This window comes from Mustela lutreola, chromosome 3, assembly GCF_030435805.1.
Source record: "Mustela lutreola isolate mMusLut2 chromosome 3, mMusLut2.pri, whole genome shotgun sequence".
Taxonomy (NCBI): Eukaryota; Metazoa; Chordata; class Mammalia; order Carnivora; family Mustelidae; genus Mustela; species Mustela lutreola.
The window spans coordinates 166107667-166128340 of record NC_081292.1 but is presented as its reverse complement, the minus strand read 5'-3'; the positions used below and the strand labels follow the sequence as shown (position 1 = coordinate 166128340).

The window sequence follows — 20674 nt, the reverse complement described above, 5'->3', positions numbered from 1 at the left end:
TGCCCATCCAAGCAGCTCAGAGCCTGGCACCCTGGAGACTCACGAAATTACCACAGCACAGACACTGGGGACGAAGCAGACGCTGCCTTGTCTGGGACAGCAGCCCCAGCCGGGCCCTCTGGCTAAGGGCGTGGGCAACAGAGTCTGGCTCCCAACGTCACTGCGGTGACTGGGCAAGGCAATGAGCCTCAGAATCCAGCCCTAAGGGTCACTGCCAGATGTGAAAGTCACAAGAGAACATGTGTACTCCCTACAGACAGGGACTTGGTCCCCTGGGCGTTCAGGCCCATCAAAGATGACATGGGAACAACAGTCACTGGGGGGTTTTCAGTGACTGGATGCAGTATGGGGGTGCACTGTGACCCACACTCATGTGACAGCAACACAGGTTATCTGACAAGGGACACCGGGCGTACAGGGGCGTGGGTTGGTGCTAGGCCTGCCTTGCCCCCTTCGCCGGGCTGTGCAGGGAACCCAGGGCAGGCTCCAGCAGGTGCCATGTTCTTCCTGCTGCTCCAGAGAGCAGACCAGAGAGTGACCCTGCTGCCTGTAGCACAGTGGCTGCACCCCATCCCACGGGAAGTCCCAGCCCGCGGGCCATAGGTGGGCCAGGCTGACTGCGCGCTCTCCCTGCTGAGCTGAGCAGCTACAGACAGTGGAAACTGCTGTCTCCCACAGCTTGGAAACTGACTGCCACTTCCCGTGAGCAGCTGCAAACCTACGAGGTGCAGAGCTGCGGGAACCTTCTAGAAGGAAGAGCCCCAGGAGCCACTGGCTGTAGAAGTGAACACAGGCTGGAAGCTGAACACCTTGGGCCCAGCGTCCAGGGGGAGCTGTGGCCCGTACCACCCAGCCAACCCCCAATGCATCTGGGGCCAAGGGTGGGCAGCAGGACTGCTTCCAACACGGCTGACGGGCGCGACTCCTCCCTAAGCACTTCCTGAGACAGATGGTCGGCGTCCTCAGTGGTGTTCAGCACACGGCACTCGGTGCTGAGGTCCCAGCGGTCACGGTCAGAATGGAAGTGGACGGAGATGGGCAACGACAGAAAGCTTTGTTTTGTTTCATTCTGGTCTCATTTCATCAGTCCGAAGTCACAGAGGACAATTTAAGAGGCGTTATGCAAAAAATTGACAGCAGCTAACATCTTTAAAAATGTGAAGTTGAAGAAGCTACTGGAGAAAAGTATAACCTAAACATCATCTATATGACAAAACTGGATTTTCTCTTGGCACATGGGTGGCTCAGTGGGTAAAGCCTCTGCCTTCGGCTCAGGTCATGATCTCAGGGTCCTGGGATCGAGCCACTTGTTGGTCTCTCTGCTCAGCAGGGAGCCTGCTTCCCACTGGCTCTCTCTCTGCCTGCCTCTCTGCCTACTTGTGATCTCTGTCTGTCAATAAATAAATAAAATCTAAAGAAAAAAAAAGAAGTGGGAAAGCGTCCTTTCTTCCGTGTGAATGTGTGGTCGAACACAGTGGTTGAACGCACTTTGCTCAAATGAAATCCTTGGTGGAGCTGCTTGATGCCCCACAAACCCAGAGAGGACCCGCTGATGGGTGCAGGGTGGGTGGCATGGAACAGGTCCCAGTATATCTTCAGTTAGTAGATTTGGAGGGGACAGAAATTCAGTCAGGTGGCCTCCACTGCACTTGCTCTGTACCTGTGCACCCCGGGACAGGACCCAGCCTGCTGGGAGGTGGGGATGCCCTGCTGTCAACCACAGGGAAAGGGACAGGCTCTCCAACAGGAAGTGAGGGGAGCCCAAGCTGGGCACTCAGGTGGTGAAGAGGAACCAGGGGCCAGGACATTTTCCCAAACCCCCAGGAAGGCAAGGCACAGGAAGTTGGTGAGACTTCCAGCAGTAAATGGCACAGATTGCTGTGTGGCCTTCCCTCAGGGAGCTTAGCAATTCCACCTGCTTCTGGTGGAACTGGGGGGCTGAAGGAAGGGTCTAGGGGAGTGGAGGCTGGCGGGAATGGGCTATTGGGTGGGGGAAAGGATAAAGGGCAGCCTGACAACTTGGGAAAATGAGAGCAGAGCCCCCGCAGCCAGGCTCCCTCTAAGCACTTTGCAAGCATCAACTCCATGACTTATCCCAGCCCAGGAGGTAGGTGTTTCCTGATAGCAAAACAGGGAGGCACAAAAGCCTTCCCCAAACCACAGGGCAGGAAGTGAAGCCGCTTCGCTGGATGTGAACCCAGGCCACTGGAAAAAGTCACTCCCTGAATACTCAGAGGCTTGGGTGAGTCGGGGCGCTCTTCTCCTGAGAGTGAGCAGAGCCGGGCACAGTGCACCCAAGGAGCAGGGACAGCGGCTCTGCACCTCACAGGCACGTGTCCTGCAGGGGACTGAGCCCTGGGGACCGAGGGACAGGCTGACACTGTGAGACCCACAGGATTTGGGGTCAAGTTGAAACCAAGGGGAATATTCAAGTGTACATCACATTTATTAAAGATTATAATTTTAATCATTCGAGACATTTTGTAATTAAGATTTCATGTTTGTAGTCTTTCTTATTATGCACTCTCATATAAACGCACAGATAGGAATTACTGAGAATTAGTGACATCAAGTGTTTGAAAATGGATACTTTCGGGATGATACAAGACACCTAACTACACTCCATTCCCTTAAGTGATTTAAACATTTCTTCTGAAATCTTTCTATTATTAATATTATTAATGTGCTGGTGATGTCTTCTTGAAAAACTGATAATGCAATCACATCTTAATTAAGTTCTTCTGGAGCACCATGTGCTCACGGGCACTTCCCTGAGGGTAACGAGGGGTCTACATGTCCCAGGGCAGTGGGGGGCTGGGGCACAGCCAGGTTCAAGGCAAAGAGGTGTGACAGGCTGTGCTCCCAGCACAGGAACCGGCAGCCACAGAGACCGAGAAACATGACAGGGGCCCGTGAGACAAAAGGTCACAGGCCACGCAGCTCGGCGGAATAGCACCGCGGCTGCGTGGCGTTGGCCATCCCGCATCCAGAGTCTTCCAGAGACCCTGGCTCCAAGTGGTCAGCATCACGTTCTGTGTCTTGTAACAGAAGCCAGTGTCCAGGTGGCATAGGCCCTGTCTGGTTGGGAGAGGGGAGGAACCAAAGCAAACACCCCCTGGCGGGCAGCCCCATTTCTATTTTGAGAGGGAGGGGTGAGCTCATTCCAGGGAGCCCCGGGAGGCCCTGAGAGGTCGGTGCTGCTCGCTGCCCTTCCCTGGGACATCAGGGGAAGAGTCAGAGGTGTCTCCTGACAAAGCAAGGCCCCTCAGCAAGAGGTGGGTGGCTCGGCTTGGTGGCTGGGTGCTTAGTCTTCTGCTTCCTCCACTGGGACCTTGGGGGCCACACTCACCACACCCAGGGCAGGAGGAAGAGCTGTCTGCTCGGCATATCCACAGCAGTGTGGGGATACAGGAGTGCATAGCTCCATTTCACTGATGCCAAACTGAGGCCAGGGGAACCTAAGGAATCCATCGCAGGGCACACAGGGCTACGAAAGCAGTGGAAAGATCTGACTCGAGCTGCTGGCTGCTGGAGCCCATGACCTCTGTCTACCTGACCCACCCTCATGCCCTTAAAGTGAGGGAGACTCCCTGTTCCTCGTTCTCTTTCCTGGGCCAGGGCATCGGGAGCACGCATGGTCTTCCTCTCTCCACACAGCCCGCTGCTTCCTGTGACCTGCCATTCTGCTGATCTGAGCTCAGGCCAATACAGCACGAAGTTCCAGAAGCGGGGATGGGGGCCACCTTGTGAGAACTGGCCCCCAGCTCCTGACAGAGACCTTCCTGTTGGGCGCATGGGCTATCTGGGTGAAACCCATGGCTGTCCTCAATGGAAGGGTGAGAATCACACACTCACACCGAGGAGAAGAGGACAGAGTGGCAACTTCCCTTTCACCAGGGGAGGGTTTACAGGCGACGGGAAGCCCTGCCCATGCCTGCAGGATCCTCACTGTTGACTCGGAGGGGCTCCATAGTCCTCTCTCCCATCCTTGTCCAGGACTCTGGGGTCCTGGACCCGTGGCCATTCTGATGGGGCCACTCAATCTCACACACCTGAGTGTCAGTCAAGCACTACCGAGGAGCCTTGCTGCAGTTTCTGGCTCTAGACTTGGGCTCTGCTCCCTGAGTGCTGCAGCGAGCTCTCTGGACCCAGCTCTGCCTGTCGTGAGGCTCTAAGTCCTCTGTTGTTAGGATGGAGTGGTATATGAACCCCCAGCCCTGTCACCCAGTGCCTCATCACTCAGGTAAAGATGCTGATGTCTCATTGCCTTAAAGAATATCTGACTAAAAGCAACCCAAATCCTCTGGATAAAACAAAATCTGTGTTTACAAAGAGAAGGCTATGCCTCACGAGCCTCATTTCCGCTAAGTAGGAACTTCCCACAACGCCCTGCGACCATAGGCTCCGCATGTCTGCAACCAAGGGACCCAATCCTCCACAGCCCACCCTAGCCTGCCCACACCTCGTGGTGGATAGAGCCTCTCTGCAGGATGCCCCCGTTCTGGCCCCTGCCCTTCCGGCCACCCTCAAGCCCTGGCCATGGCCACTCTGATCTTTCTTAAAAGCTGCTGCCCACTCAAACCATCACCACTGGCAAAAGTCCAAGGGAGCCTGTTGGAATGTGAATACCCTTCTTCTTCTGGTCTGTGACAGGGCCACACACACCCCGAGGTCTCCTGAGATGTCCTTGCAGGACACAATGAGTTTCTTTCTTGAACAGACTTCCTCCCACTCTGGGATGCCCTCCCAGGCCCCGCCCAGAGTCAGCCCCAAGGGCCATAGGCCAGCTGGCCTGCTCCCACAAGGTCTCATGTGAATCAGCAAGAGCTGCTGTGTCCCTGAGCCCAGCAGGGGATGCTCTGGGCTATGACAAAGTGGAGCACACCACCCAGAGGAGGGTAGCTTGGGTGTTGTTTATAAATGAGTGTGAGTTTTAAGCCGTAGGTGTACACACATGAGGCTCATTGCTCTGGGTATGAATCATAAAGCAATACTTAAGGACATTATTTTAAAAAAATGATGCTCTAATACAAAAAGCCAATACTTAAGCACAAGCAGGGATTCCCTCTGACTCAGCCTGTAGGGAAAGTGGGAGGGTCGGTTGAGAGCCCCGCCCCCTGTGGGGCATGTGGGAGGGGCCGGCCGAGAGCCCCACCCCTCAGTCCCTGGGCCTGGGAGACCTGAACCTGTTTTTTGGAGCAGGAAGGAGCACTGACCTGTTTTTCGGAGCGGGAAGTCATCTTTGCTGTCGTACATTCCCAGGACCGGGTGGTTGTAGGAGGCCGACACCCCACTCTGGGGTGGGGAGCTCTGGTCAAGCGAACTGTGCTGTGTTTTCCTGGAGAGAAGAGGCAAAGGCAGACGGATGAGTCAACAAGGGGCGGAAGCCGCCAGACACACCGGCCCCGGATCAGCTCTGGCTGACCAAGGCGACGGGCTCCTGTCTGCCCCAAGGCTGAAATGAGACAGAAACCAATAATGAACATGTGACCCAAGGCTGAGCAGCACCTCCACAGCTGAACCCTGTGCCCAGCGGAACAGGGCCTGGTGCGAAGCCGGCCGGCATCCAGTTCCTCTTGGGCGGCTCCTTGCAGGGCTGCTCCCAGGCCACCAGGCCACAGCCAGCCACGGAAAGGCCTGTCCTCAGGGGCCCATGGCAGCCAAATGTGGACAGGACCTGCACGGTTACAGGCCGCTGAGATCTGGTGGGGTGTATTTGGATCAAGCAATGGTCAAGTCTTGAAGGATCCCCAAGGGACCCTTCCTTCGGCAGAAAATACCCAGTGTTCATCTGCACTTTCAGAGGAACAAAATCCACCCCGTCACCCCACTTCCTAGGGGATGGCGGGTATCAGGAGCCAACACCCTGTGCCGGGAAGTGGGTCTGTGATGTTTACTGCCTCCAGTGACCAGCCAGGCACACTCAGCATCCTGAAAATGGTGAGGCAGGCTCTGGCTCCAGCAAGAGGCTCAAGTGGGCGGGAGGGGAGTGGGGCTTGGAATGGGGTGCCGCCAGCCCTCGGGAAGACCATCGGCATGTCCTGGAAGCTCCCACCCTAGGTATAATGAATTCTGTCGAGTCTTTAAACTGTGTAATCTGCTTAATGGCTTGAAGCAAATTTGCCAACTTACTTATTTGGAATTTGTTCGACTGTTTATTTGAATACACGTACTCCACATCCACGCACCTGTGTTATTTGAATTAAGAATAGGAGCTCTTAAATGCTTACAGGTGGATCATTTAAATATGGGACAGCAAACTTGTGCAGACTGTGGGCTGATCACAGAGACCAGTCCATTGAGCACAGCCTGGACATCTGGGCTGTGGGGCCCAGCCAGGCTGTGTAGTGGGCAAGAGCTCATGCTCCTGGGGACAGGTGCATGCACACGACTGTACCCGCGACACGGGGTCACCTCCTTAGGCAAGAAGCCCTCCTTTTCACTTGTGCTTCCGCTGAGACAACCCTGGTCTCACGTCAGGGGGACACTGTCTGACAATCTTATTAAAGGTCTGAGGGTGGTTGCCCCAGGTGGCTCAGTTGTTATGCATTTGCCTTCGGCTCTGGTCATGATCCCAGGGCTCTGGGACCGAGTTCTGCATCAGGCTCCCTGCTCAGTGAGGAGTCTGCTTCTCCCTCTCCCTGCTGCTCTATTTGTGCTCTCTCTCACTTTCTCTCTTTCTGTGTCAAATAAATAAATAAATAAAATCTTAAAAAAGAAAAAAAAAAAGTCTGAGGGCAACACTATCTCTACCAAATCACGTCTTCTGAGGTGTCCTTCAGGGAATGTGGCCTTAGCCGGTTTCAAACTTCTTAGTGCTAAGTCACAATGTGGGAAGGAATTCGCTTTCTCTTTCATGAGACGCATGGAAAGACCCATGTGTGCATTTTGTGACCCGAAAGTGTGAATAATAATTATTGGTAAAATAGTATTATAAATAATAACTACTGTTATTAGACTTCAATTATACACTGTTTATAAAGAAGCCACAAGTTGGAAAAGCTGTATTTGTTCAAGATCTAATAGATCTTCTCTTCTGGTTTGCTCTCTGGAGATGATGACAGGGTGAAACCCTCCCTTTCTCATAGGGCCCTTAGAACCACAGTGCAAGGCCATGACCTGGGCTCAGCACACAGCAGTCCCGCATCATCCCAGGACATGGGGCTGAACCGGCACGCAGGAGGCCAGGGCTATCACCACAGAGCCCCCAGCCTTTTTTAAGCGAGTGACTCACATCCCCACCATGCAACTGCCTGGTACCCTTCTGACTCCCGGACGAGAGCTCGTCCCCAGGTGCCCACCACAGAGTTAAGTGGGTTGCTCCAGGAAAACCCGCTGTCACCCCCCTCCCCCCGCCGCCACCCGCCCCAGGGACCGTGTACGTGTGTCCCAGGGAACAAGGACCTGGAGGGTGAGCAAAAGTGAAGTCCTGACCCTGGACTGCATGCATACCCCCCCAGTGACACGCTCTCCATCTCGCACACACCTGCATTATCGTACCCCACCCTCATACCTCACACATACCCCACACTGCACACTGACACACTCTCACACACATCCTCCCCCACCACTGACACACTCTCAATAGTCACACGTACCCCACCCCGCATACTGACATGCTCACACACTCACACGCACACTGACGTGCTCTCACAGACACTCTTCCCCACACACTGACATGCTCGCAGTCACATGTACCCCACCCCACACACCTACACGCTCACACACCCCCTACCTGTACATTGACACACTCTCACACATTCAGTGCACTCCACTCCATGCACAGACCCTCACACACTCCCATGTGCACACCTGCTACCCCCATCCCCTCACACAGGGGAGCAGAGCCTGAGGGTGGCCCCTTCCATGAGCCTCAGCCCTGCCCATAGGCCCAGCCCCAGCTCCCGGCCCCAAGTCATGGCCCCGGTCACAGCCCTTGGTCACAGCCTGGCAGGAGGTGCTTGGTGGCACCTGTGCCAGTGTCTGGGCCGCTGGTGGATGACCTGTGGTCTTCAAGGAGGTGCAGACGGAAGCACAGAGAGGAGCGCCCTCTCCTCGGCTCTCTGGGCCCTCCTCAGGCTGCGCCATGGCATCCAGCTGCCTCAGCCCTCCACAGCTGGTCTTTCCCGCCAAGTCAGACTTATACAAGTGACCTCAACACAACCTGCCCTCGTCTAACCAGCACTGCCCAGCGCAAGGACGATGTGAGTTACCCAAGCAATTCAAATGGCACAGCAGCCCCGCTGAAATGAGTAAATATGGCTGAATTGACTTTATGACACTCTTTAACCCAGTATATGCCAGTTACAATCATTTCAACGTGCAATCAGCCTAAAATGGTCGGTGAACAGGTCACATTGTCTCAATCATGCTGAGGCGCTGCAGTCTGCCCTGTCTGGCACCCTCACAACAAATCTCCATTAGAACAGCCTCATCTCTAGGCCCAGGGACACGTGGGGGGCCACCACCACTGTGGACACAGAGCAGCGTTGTCTCCACCGACAGGACCCCATGCCATCCGCAGCCGAGCTTGGGTCCCCTAGCCCAGTCGCCAGCTGGCTCTGTTGCTAGATTCATTATGCTGACTCCAGATCGTCATTTACCCGCATCCCCGAACAGGGGTCCATGTCGCTTCTCTGCCTGAGCATCCCATCTCTAGGGCCTGCCGCCTCCTGTGCTCTCCCTCTGGTGCGTGTTTGGGCTGCTTCCGTTCTTTGGCAGCAACAAACGATGCATCCGGGACCCCAAGAACACGCGTGTGTGTGGACAGAAGTTCTACCTCTGGGGCAGACCCTGGCAGGACAGGGTCTTGAGGGGAGAGGGGCACATTCACCTTTATGAGAAACTGCTGGACTATTTGCCACCAGCTGCACCACTCCACTCCCCCTGGCTGCACGCCACAGTCCACGGGCCCCACATCTTCACCGCTTGGCCAGCTAAACTCCAGGCACCCCACTGGGTGCGAGGGGGTGACACCCAATGGCTGAGATTTGCATTTCCCTGACAGCTAACCATCTTTTCATGGACTGGCTGGCTATGTATAGGTCTTATTTTCTGAGGTATTAATTCAAATCTTTTGCTTGTATTTTTTTCAGTAGATCACTTATCTTTTTATTATTGAGTGGCAGGAACTCTTTATATATTTTGGATATAAACCCTGTGAGAAGGGATAGGAATTGTGAATATTTTTCCAGTCCACGGTTTGCCTTTTTATTTTCTTCGTGGTGCCTTTGAAAGAGCAGTTTTTAATTGTCATAAAGTCCATTGCTGGAGTTTTTGGCTTATGCTCGATGACAGCAGTGTCCTAAGAACTCTGTCCACCTCTGCCCCAGGCTGTGAAAACTTCTCCTATCTTTTCTTCTAGGAGTTTCAGCTTTTGTGTTTGGGTTTACATTTGGGCTAATAATCATTGCGGGTGAAGTGAAGCCAAGGTCAAAGTTCAGTTTTTCCTCCACAAAGACCCAGTTTTCTGACCGTGTTTCTGCCTTCACACAGCAAGTGAATGCGACAGTCACTCCGTGATGTTGGGTTTAGAGTGACAGCACAAGACCGCTGCCAAATTCAGTGCAAACAAACCTGTCCTCTGGCTGACTTCCCCACTCCAGCCCATGTGCCCCAAATCCCTCTAAGGGAGCTGAACCCAGGGCAGGCAGGCTGCGTCCGGGTCAGGCCTGAGGAGCTCTGCTCCCCAGGCAGCAGCTGCCTCAGTCCCCACTGGGACCCCACAACCCAGGATGGAAAGCTACCTGCCTTCCCTCTCTCCCCCATCCCTGCCCAGGAGCTCCTCTCCAGAAGCCCCTCCCTCCATTCCAGACTCTCTCCACAGTGCTCCCTTTCTGCTGGGACCCACCCTCCCCCATAGCCTCTAGGACTGGAGGTGACACACTCTCCTGTCACATGTGACCCATCACCACAGCCTCTGTTCCGGCCAGTGGTCTCCCGTCCCAGCCTCCTGCCCGCTCACAGGGAGCCTGGCACCAACCTTCTACCATCCGACATGGTCAGCCCACAACTTCTGCAGGCTTCCGGTTCCCTGGGCCCTTGCCAGCCTTACATCCCCAGTAGTGTCCCTGACTGACCCTCTCAGCCCACAAGTCACTGCTACTAAATGCTCCATCCCAGCAGGTCCTAGGACGCCTCTGCCCTCTTGGTCCCTTCACTGGCCTGTCCTCTCAGATCCCCCCAGTGCCTCCCAGTCTGAGTCCCCGAAGCCCACTCCTCTTCCTGCTGTCTTCAGTGTGAACCCCACGGATACCATCTCACAGGCTACCCAAACTGCTTTCTTGGGGGTGTTGCCCAGTGGCCCCACCCCCAGGGGACAGTGCAGCTTCCCCACTGCAGCCCCGGTTGTCTGGGGGCCCAGACGTGGGGCTACCAGGTGCTGCTACTGGCGTTTCCAAAGAATCCTGCATGCGGTGGATGTGGGCCCACAGCCTTGCTTGTGGCTTTCCACGGCCGCCACTGCCTCTGCTCTGCAGTGGGAGTCGTGTCACTGGCTGACCTGCGTGCACGCCCACACATGTGCAGACAGGCGTGAGCACAGCCTTCCGGACCTGGCGGCATGTTGTGGCAGCACATGGCACGAGGGCCGCTTTCTCTGCCTTGGAATAATATTCCTTTCTGGTTGTACTGATGACGACGTAGTCTGCCAGGATATGTGGGACCATCCCAGGGGGACATGGTGGTGTTTGATTTAGTCAAATAGTTGCCCCTTTAAGAGCTTGAAGATAGATGTGTTTTTCCCCAATACAATGAATGATAACCATATTTTGACTTATGAAAACTACCCTATGGGTTTTCTGTAAGAAATGAAAATTACCCTCAAAGACAGCGGAAAACTGTATTTCTAAGCAAAGCCTGCAAAGCACCCTTGATCATGGTTTAAAGCCATGTACAACTGCCCCTCTGTGCCCCACGTGGCCTGGACCATGGCCAGCCCCTTGCAGCGAGTTTATGCTCCGAGGACATCCCTATGCACGTGGGCATCACTTCTGACCTTTCTGCAACGCCACACCAGCTTTCTTTAACTATCAGCAGGAGCAAGGTTCCCTGGTGGCCTCTGTCCGTTATGCCTGTCTTGGGAGAGGGTTCCTAGCACAGAAATAAAATACGCCACAGCAGCTGTGGGCTTACCCAGCAGTCAATAAAACACCAGGTTGAAATTCAGTAGGTGCATTCGTACAATTTAGAACCAGAGATCCAGTTTAAGTGGCTCCTTTTGCAGCCAAAATATATGATGAGGAGAGTCAGGGCCAGGCACCAGCCCTGCACGCGTCAGTCCGTTCACTGACAGATGGGCCCCTCTCTGTCTGGAAGACTGCCTCTGCGTAAGACCCACCGGACTGCTCATTACCCTGTGTTCGTGGCTGTGCGCACAGCCTTCCTGTCCACACCTGCCCCCCTGGCTCGCTGGGTGAAAAACCGGGTGCTGCTCGGGCCACCGAGAGGAGGCTCAGAGCCTGCGCACGCCCCCACTTACCCGTACCAGTAGCGGGGGTCGCTGGAGATGCAGTGGTTCAGGTTCCGGTGGGCCAGAGCCTTCTTCTTATTGAGGACAAACTCCTGCAGCTTCATCTTCACCTCTGTGCTGGCCACCGCACCTGGCGCAGAAGGAAGCACAGACAGGTGACCTACTGGAGCCTCGGCCCGGGGAGTGGAGGGTGGCCGCGGGGCTCCTTGCCTGACAGGGAGCGAAGGTGTGCAGACGGGCCCAGGGTTCTAATTCAGGATGTTGCTGATGCCGTGACGGCTTCTCAAAGGAAGGAAAAAAATGGGAGAAGTTTTAATAAGAGGCCTTCTTCCCATGAAGATTTTACATAATTGCATCCCATCTAAAATGCAGAAGTCATCAGCATGAAGACTTACTATTACCTAACACAAAACCACCAAGGGAAGTTTGATACTGTTACATAAAAGACCATTCTGAATTTGGTGCTGGCAGCGTGGTGGCTTCCTTCTCACTGGAGCAAAAACAGCAGACGCTCAGAGCGCTTCTGTGCACACCCCCCAGTGCCAGTGAGAGGGACGGAGTGTGCACCCTGGGTGGGCACACTGTGATGCTTGTGTACAAGGAAACCGAGCCGGCTTTGTTTCCATGCGTGTCAGAGGGAAGTTTCTGTTCCTTCCAGCTCATCGACTACTTACTTCGAGCACGTTCACCAGGCTTTACTAAAAAGTCAGAATCATGTGCTCTGTGGTTTTCTTGCGTGCTGGTTACTCACCCAAAGAGAAAACAGGCAACTTTGAGAAACAGACCCACAAAGCAAAGTCCAGACCCACCGCTCTATAGTAAGACCCGTGCGCGTCTGATCCACGCTCCTCGGGGCCGGGCTCAGACTCCACGGCACGCCTGCACCCACCCCTTCCTGTGAGCAGCAGAGTTCCTGTTGTGCGGAACCAACCAGGATTCTTCATGGTGGAAAGATACTTCAGAAGGTGAGCAAAGCACAGTTTACATTTTACAAACCCGTTTCTGACTGGAAGGCATTTTTAGATCGTCCTTGCTATTGCCGTCGTTCGAAACTGTACTGCCGTGAACATGAGCAGACGTCATCATATTGAGGATTTGCTTAGGAAGGATCAACAAAATCAACATATTTAACAAAAGGAACCTTATAGCCCTCGAAGCATCTTCTTCTTCTTTTTTTTAAAAGATTTTATTTATTTATTTGACAGAGGCAGAGAGATCACAAGTAGGCAGAGAGAGGAGAGGAAGCTGACTCCTCGCTGAGCAGAGAGCCCAATGCAGGGCTCGATCCCAGGACCCTAGGATCATGACCCGAGCTGAAGGCAGAGGCTTAACCCACTGAGCCACCCAGGCGCCCCTCGAAGCATCTTCTAATTGCTTTCCCAAGTGCCTTCATACATAAACAATCATGTGCCACGAGCGGGCAGGCTCCCTGCATCTTCATGAGTACTCGGGATCACCCTATGTCTCTGTCTATCAGTACTTGGGATCACCACGTGACCCTGCGTCTCTATCAGTACTCAGGATCACCCCACACCTCTGTCCATCCGTACTCGGGATCACCACGTGACCCTGCATCTCTATCAGTACTCAGGATCACCACGTGTCTCTGTCCACCAGTACTCGGGATCACGACGTGACTGCATGTCTCCATCAGTATTCGGGATCACCACCTGACCCCACACCTCCATCTGTCAGTCCTCAGGATTACCACATGACTTCGTCTTCATTAGTACTGGCGACTGTCACTTGCTGCAAATGGGAAGGGCAGCCGGTATTTCACTGTGGTTCCTGATAACTCCCTGGGCAAGTAGTTATCTTTCGCTCTTGTGATGTATCTTTATGTCCTTGGAGTATTTTTTCTTGCAGAGTATTCTCATGGTACGTTTGGGGGTGGCACGGTGGGTCTGTGTGTTTACCTTTTAAATGTTCACCCATTTGAGCTGTAGGTTTTACAGCAATAAATCTATTGTGAGCCTCCTACACTAGGCCTCGCACATTTAAAGCTCCCATGAGCACTGTGAGCAGGTATCATCAGCCCCATGTGGTCCGGGGAGCCTCCCAGGCAGCAACCAGCAGCAGGGTCTAACCAAAGCAGCTGGCTCCCTGCACCCAGCTCTCCCTTCTCCTCCATATTTGTGTGCAAGCCTCTGCCCTCGTCTCTTGTTTCCTTTTAAAACTTGGATGATTTTCTAATTTTGTGAGATAGCATGTGTGTGTGTGTAAACATATGTGTATATGTGCAAATACATACATACATACATGTGCTTGTCTGTATATATATATATATATACATATGTATGAGTACACACACACACACACACCCCTGCCCCTGGTTCCTGGCACCAGGCTCCTAAAAACCCTTGCAAACTCCTGATCTAATGTGGTGGCTGGACTCTTGGGAGGCTTCTGGAAGGGGCTGGTCACCAGAAGAGTGAGCCATCATTAGAAGCTTAGACTTTTCAGCACCATCGGAGAGGGGTGAGGGGCTGGCAATGGACTTAACAGTTGGTCATGAGGAAGCCCACAGGATGGGTTTCAGAGAGCTTTCCATGTGCCAAGAACGCGACACATACCAACAGCACGGGGACAGAGACTCCAGCACTTGGGACCTGCCCAGACCTCACCCGCACGTACCACACCATTTGGCTGCCCACCTGCATCCTTGGGCACACCCTTCAATGAACCAGTAAACCTACGTCAGAACTCCCCTGAGTTCTGTGAGCTGTTCTGACACAATTCAACGAGCCCAAGGAGGGGGCCATGGACACATCTGACCTGCAGCCTGGACTTCCAGCTGGACTTCCAGACTCGTGGGTCTGATCCTCCAGGTAGACAGTATCAGAACTGGCTATACAGCAGGACAGTCGGTGGTGGTCAAGCTCGGCAGGAGACCCCACGTGGGCGGCCACCAGCACTGTCAGAAGGGAGGCTTTCCAGGTGTAAAAATAAAGGACAAACACAGGAGGTAAGGACCAGGTTTCCCCCAAGAAAGGAAGGAAATACTGGGATTTGTCCTCGTTTTAATATTCAAATGCTCATTTGTATGTAGTCTGCTCAGGTTTTCTCATTGCAATTTTTTCCATTTTCTGGAAGTGCTAAAATTGATCTTCCCTTCGCTGGTTTGGTAAATAATCAGTTTTATTTTATGCTTGGTTTTCCAGTGCTGGGTTTTCACTCACTGAGCTGCTTGCTGTTGCTAGATTTTCATGTTTCTTTCTGATACACATGAAATGGGTTTTGGTGTGAGACTCTACAAGTATTTTGACAAATTGCTCATAAATTGTTAATATCATTAGAGAAACTGTCTTTGCTCCCACTGTTTTCATACCCCCAGTACACGCTCTCATTCACAGACTTTTTGTCTAGCTGTAGGTGTGTCTGCGTTCTCGGAGGCAGTGTGCCCCTACAGTTCCATCACAGAGGGCCTTCTGTGGGTAGAGGGTGCTGGTCAGAAAGTATGAATCCCTGGGGACCAGGTCCTCCATAGCTGCGGTAGGGCTTGATTTTAGCTCATCCAAGGGAAACACAAAGAAAGTTCATTACACTGATTCCAAAGCACCTTCAGAAGCTCCCATCACGACATACCGGCTTTTGTCTGGGGCCTTCCCAGGGTCCGAGGAAATGACCCCATTGGCGCCCAAGAAGAGCAGCTCACCAGAGCTCTGTGCACATCATGTGCTGGCCACTGGGCAGAGGGCACGTGGGAGGACAGACACGGCCAGGCCAAGCTATGGGTGACTGAAGGCACAAAGTCACCTCTGATTCTGAGCATCGCGGCTCAGTACCCTCCAAAGATAGCCAGAGTCAGGCTGAACATTGATTCAGAACACACATAGCCTATTTCCAGCCTACAAGTGGGCTTGTCAGAAAATCGCACGAACACAGGTATCTGCGTATAACGTGCCCAGACATGCAGTCACCTGGAATACCCCTAACCAAGCACCAGCACCAAGGACAGCTGAGGATATATGCCAAGGGTTACCCGTGTCAGGATACAGCGTGCCTTGCAACCAGGAGCAAGAGGTGATGCAGGGCGCGGTGGGAGGCATGGAAGGGCAGAGGGCACAGAGGGCCATCTATGCAGGGGAAATGCAAATCCACTGGTAATTCTTAAGTGGACCCAGCTGACAAAAGAAACCATAGTGGAATGAGGAGCTCCGGGTTTCCTTCCACCTCCCGGTGCTGCTGGCCTCACGGAGAAGTGATCAGACTGCCTGATGATGAGGAGGGGGTGCACGAGGGGGAAGACCCAGATGAAGGAAGAAAAGATGGCCTCTGGTCCTTCACAACTGTGGGTGCAGGAGACTGGACAACACAAAGCTGGGCAAGCAGCAGAGTGTCTCGGTAGGTGGAGGAAGGTTGTTCCTGAGAGTTTCCCAGCAAACCAAACCTGGGAAAACACCTGTCAACATGGATCCACTTTTCCTCCATGGGAGCGATGCTTGTGAGGCCTCCACGAGCACTCCAGGGACAGGCTGATCCCAACGACATGTTTCAGGAGCCTCTGACCCTCCCTGCTTCAGCTGTATCCCTGGCTGGCATCACGGGCTCCAGAACTCAAGGAAGCACAAAGAACAAATCCTCCATCCCAGCTAAATCCCAGGAACGGGCAAGCACAACACAACGTGGCAAGGAGTAGCTGCCTCCCCTGGAGGAGACACTGGCCCCCATCAGCCCTTGTCCCCTGAGCTGTCTGTCACCTGTGTCCTCACAGGAGGACATACGACTGACCTGTGGTCCCTCCACCCGCACAGCGTGGGAGAAGGCACCTTACAGACTCTCTTGGTTCCCATCAAGCCAAGCCCACCTTCCTGAACGCAGGAAGGTTCCTTCAGGCACAAACAGACAACAGGAACACCACGGAACCTCCCTGACGTGTCCAGCCAAGGCCACATTACAAGAGGGGGCAGATGGTGACTGGTCACAAGGGCGGCCCCCTGGGGAACTCCCTGGACCCTCCTCCCAGGGGCAGCGGGCACCACCAGGGTACAGGTCCTCACACTTGCACATGGCTGTGGCCGCGGCCAACGCCAATAACACCACGCACCACAGAGGGACCGTCTGTCTTTCGTGCTTCACAGGAGAGCATATTCAAGGAACAGCCAGCATCCTTCTAGCTGTTTACTCATCTCAGCAGATTCTGCTGCTTTCTGCTTTCTCATTGTCTATTCTCTTCGTGGATATGGAAATCTTGGTGCTCTTATTAGAGAAATCTCAATTCTAACCCGATGCGCCTCACAGAGCAGTTCTTCTGACACTTAGGAAATACTGAGTTAAAAAACAACTGTTTCTCCTCTCCTTTTTTTTAAAGTTTGTATTTGAATCCCAGCTACTTTACATCATACTGTATTAGTTTCTGGTGCACAACACGGGGACTCCACACTTCCGCACATCAACCCTGGGCTCACCCAGATACTTCCACCTTAACACAGAGTTACAGAACCGATAAAACACATTCAGTACACGAATACCTAACAGCTCTAATTTTCACTTTTTAACAAGAACAAATTCATGCTGACTACCATTCATTCATTGGACAGGCTTTATGTGCCAGATTCTGATCTGGTTGATGGGGACAGAGATGGAAACAGAAAAGACAAAGCCTTCTCCGCACATGGGGCAGGATGTAAGGGACAGGCCGGTGAGAACAGACCAGGCAGCATGGGGGGCCGAGGAGATGGCGTTGGGCACCGGCCCAGTACCTGGGGGCCTATGGGGAGGAGAAGGTGCTTCTAGACCGCTTGTCATGATGGACTCATGTTTCTCCTGCCCCATGGGCCTCTGAGGAAGGCCTGACTTCAAAAATGGGACAGAGAGTTACTTTCTGGATCAGGTGTTGGATCTTTCAACTCCAGTCCTTTGAGCCTATTTTTTAAAAAATTATTTTTTAAACGAAGTGAACGAGCAGGCTGGGCTTGTATATAGCAATGAACAGAAAGGTCACTGCGCTCGCTCCAGGCTCCTCAGAGAACAAAGCCTGACATTCTGTTGGATTGTCCCTTGGAATCTGTGTATCTGAGATCCCTCAATGTAGTTAAGCTAAGTAAAACCTGGCTAGAGATCATGTGTTCGTGCTGAATGAGACGAAATGCCACGAATCGTAAGAATTCACTGTTCCTTAGAGCTCATAGCGTCAACTGGTATCAATAAGTAAAAGAGAGTTGGAGAATTATTTAAAATTAAAAATACTGTAAATGTTTACAAATGCAACAAAACTGTAATTAAATATTCAATAGGAGATTCACTTAAAAAGATTAAAAAACAAGAAACTGCACAGATGCCTTGCACTGAGTTTTCAAATGCTTACCAATGGGAGACGCCCCAGGCCATTTGCATTCCCCCACAAACGCCCTTTTAGCTGCTGCGAACAAGGCTCTCCTTCATGCTGCGGAGCCCGCCCGCGGCCCCGCTCACATAAGAGCCCCCGAGTGGCGTCCACCACAGCGGCCTGCCAGGCCTGTCTCCTCACAAGACCACACTCAGGGCTGCAAAGCCTACATGAGCGTGCCAAATACCCAAACCGTACACAGTTTATTATTAATAATAAAACCTGACCACCCAAATCCACAAATTGAAAACCACCAGGGTTGCTGCTAGTGACGAGTGTGGAAGGAAACAGAGAACATTCCAATGCTTCGGCTGGGGTGGGGAGGACATTCAGTAGGTAGGGAAGAAATTGTTTTTGACGTGTAAACAGATCTAAAATGTTTTTCTGAAGTTAAATCTTTTCACATTTTGTGAAGCTTAAGATGTTATTTTTATTGGAAGATTCTGGTAAACTACGAGGAACTAATTTAGGCTGAGCTGCTTTTTAGCAATCTGGAAACCTGGTTATTTGTAGGTTAGTTGTGGCACACATCAACTAGCTCATACTTACAGTTTTAACTCCCATCCTTTGATAAACAACGACTTCCCTCCTCCAGAGGAAAACACATTAATTAGGATACAGAAACAAGGCTCAAGCAAAGCACAGGAGGATGGAAAGGGGGAAGGACCCCCTTTCAGGGTATATGCAGTCCCGTTGTGCACACCTGTGGTTTGGCCCCCGAGCAGAAGTCCCTCTCACAGGGCTCAGAAAAGGGCTGGGTGCTGTCATCTAGGGGGGTGGGCTCCCAGAACAGAGGGCTGTCCCCAGTGACAGGCCACGGAGCCTGTTTGGTAGTCAGATTCCTCACACTGAGCAATAGGACTCACCTGGATGCTCAGTTCTCAATCCTGGCTGCACACCAGAATGATCCAAGGAGTTCTAGAAATAACAATGCTGAAGCCCACCCTCCACTCCAGACCAGCGGCCTCAGGATCTCTGGGGGATTTCCCGACACCATGTGCCACCCCTCACAGGTGGTCAGCACCCCAGGAACACCTTGGCCAGGAAGGTCTCTTCACACAAGGAAGTCTCCACACACAATACACGCAGTGGTTGACCAGCACGGGGCTGTGGATGAAGGAGAGTGTCATCTAGCCAGCGGGCTCAGTGGTGAGGGCAATGGCGTGACCACCCCGCCTGTCCCATCAGCCCACCGCAGATACAAGTCTGCACTCAAAGACCAATTGTGTCTGTTGCCAACACAAATCTGCAATTTAGTTTCCCCTGATGGGCTTTCATCCTCGTGCCTGGAATCTTGACTATGGGCCATCACAGCCTGGAAGTCACCATCTCACACAACTGGTGTGATAGAACGAGGCACACCACTCAGATCTAGTAATTACTTTCAAACATTGGTACAAGAATTAGATCTCATGCAGAATAAAAACTCTCCTGATGTGCTTCTTCCATTGAAAACTCTACCAGCCCATTAAAGTGAAAATACATTTAACGTATATTATTTCAAGAGTAAAATACACTGCAGTAACTAATGATCACGAAAGGTTACTTCTATATATAAAACCAATTACTAAATACATACAAATATTTCAGAGACACAAACTGAACATGAACAAAATGCACTGGCTGCATAGGTGAAGAAAGAACACCAGTCTTTCCGAAAGGGAACAGATACGCAAATGTACACAAGCCTGCAGGCATGGCGGCACAGATGGGCCGGGTCCTGACTCTGGTCTAGACCAGACCGAGGGGCCCAGCTGCACTGGGAGCGGAAGCCCACGTGATACACAGGGGCCATCAGGCAGAGGAAATGCAGCAGCAAGGCAGAAGGCATGTGTGACACACAACACCAACAGAGGGCTAGGGACCAGGATGTGAACAGAACCACCCAAGTCAAGAAAAAGGGTGACAACCCACCACAAAAATGAGAGAGAGGCATGAACAGGCAAGCACTTAACATGAGACAAGAAAATGTGCCAAGCCTCGCTGGTAACCAAACCGAACTCAGAGTGGTTGCCAGCAGCAAGCGCTAGTAGGAACACAGGCTGTGGGCGCTGCCCTGCATGGCTGGGACGGTGCTTCAGAAATGGCTGGGTCTCACATATGAGAGGCAGGCACACACATTCCCTAAAGTGTGAAGCTTGAGCCACTTCGCACCTGCCTGTCTGCACCTGGGGACATATCCATGGACATGTGTCCCAGGATCACCCGTCACAGCTCTGGTTAGCAAACGCCCAAATACCTACCGACCACAGGACGGACGAACACAGTGCAGTGCCCGTGAGTGGGGTGGCAGGCAGCTACCTACAGCAGTGAGCTCTTGCTACACAGGACAATAAGGACACACTGCACGAGGTGGGTGCTGAGTGAGAGAAGCCAAACACAAAGAGCCACAGGTTAATGAGTCCATTTCTAGAAACCTCAGAAGCAGGCCAAAGTGCCTTTGGTATGGGATGCCAGGGAGGGGTTCCTTTGGGAAGGAGGGGAGGAGCAGGGTCTGGAGGGCCCAGGGGCCCAGACACCACTCCTGTCCTGGTCTGGGGGCTCTACTGGGGGGTGAGCTTATGAACAGTTCCCTATGTATTGGAGGCTGTGCACGTTTCTGTGTGTATATCATACACAGTACAAAAGATTCTTAAATAATTTCAAAGAACAGACTTGACAAGAATGCTTTAATACGTTGCATGCTGTCAAAGACGTGTGGATTAAAATCTGAACAGAAATCTGAAGTCTAAAATCTATACAACAGGCTGTTAAGATGGCTTTTCTAGACGGCTAACCATTTTAAGTAGCTGAAGATAACGGAGTTCTGAGGTTCGTGTGTGTTACTGAAATATGCAAATATCACTATTTTTGCTCACAGGTGCTGGAAGTCCATC

At 52.6% G+C, this 20674-nt stretch overlaps 1 protein-coding gene across 9 annotated transcripts in view; it reads right to left on the bottom strand.

Moving 5' to 3' along the window:
* The window catches only part of HDAC4 (histone deacetylase 4), a 288150-nt gene that overhangs the window by 75943 nt on the left and 191533 nt on the right, over window positions 1–20674 (bottom strand). For 8 of the 9 annotated variants that reach the window (XM_059167529.1, XM_059167531.1, XM_059167530.1 and 5 more), the window contains 2 exons: window positions 11480–11600; window positions 5217–5338 (listed from right to left, as the gene is read on the bottom strand). In XM_059167529.1, coding sequence (XP_059023512.1) covers window positions 5217–5338; window positions 11480–11600 — 243 coding nt within the window. The remainder of the gene's footprint in view (window positions 1–5216; window positions 5339–11479; window positions 11601–20674) is intronic. The other variant, XM_059167527.1, reaches the window with a different exon arrangement.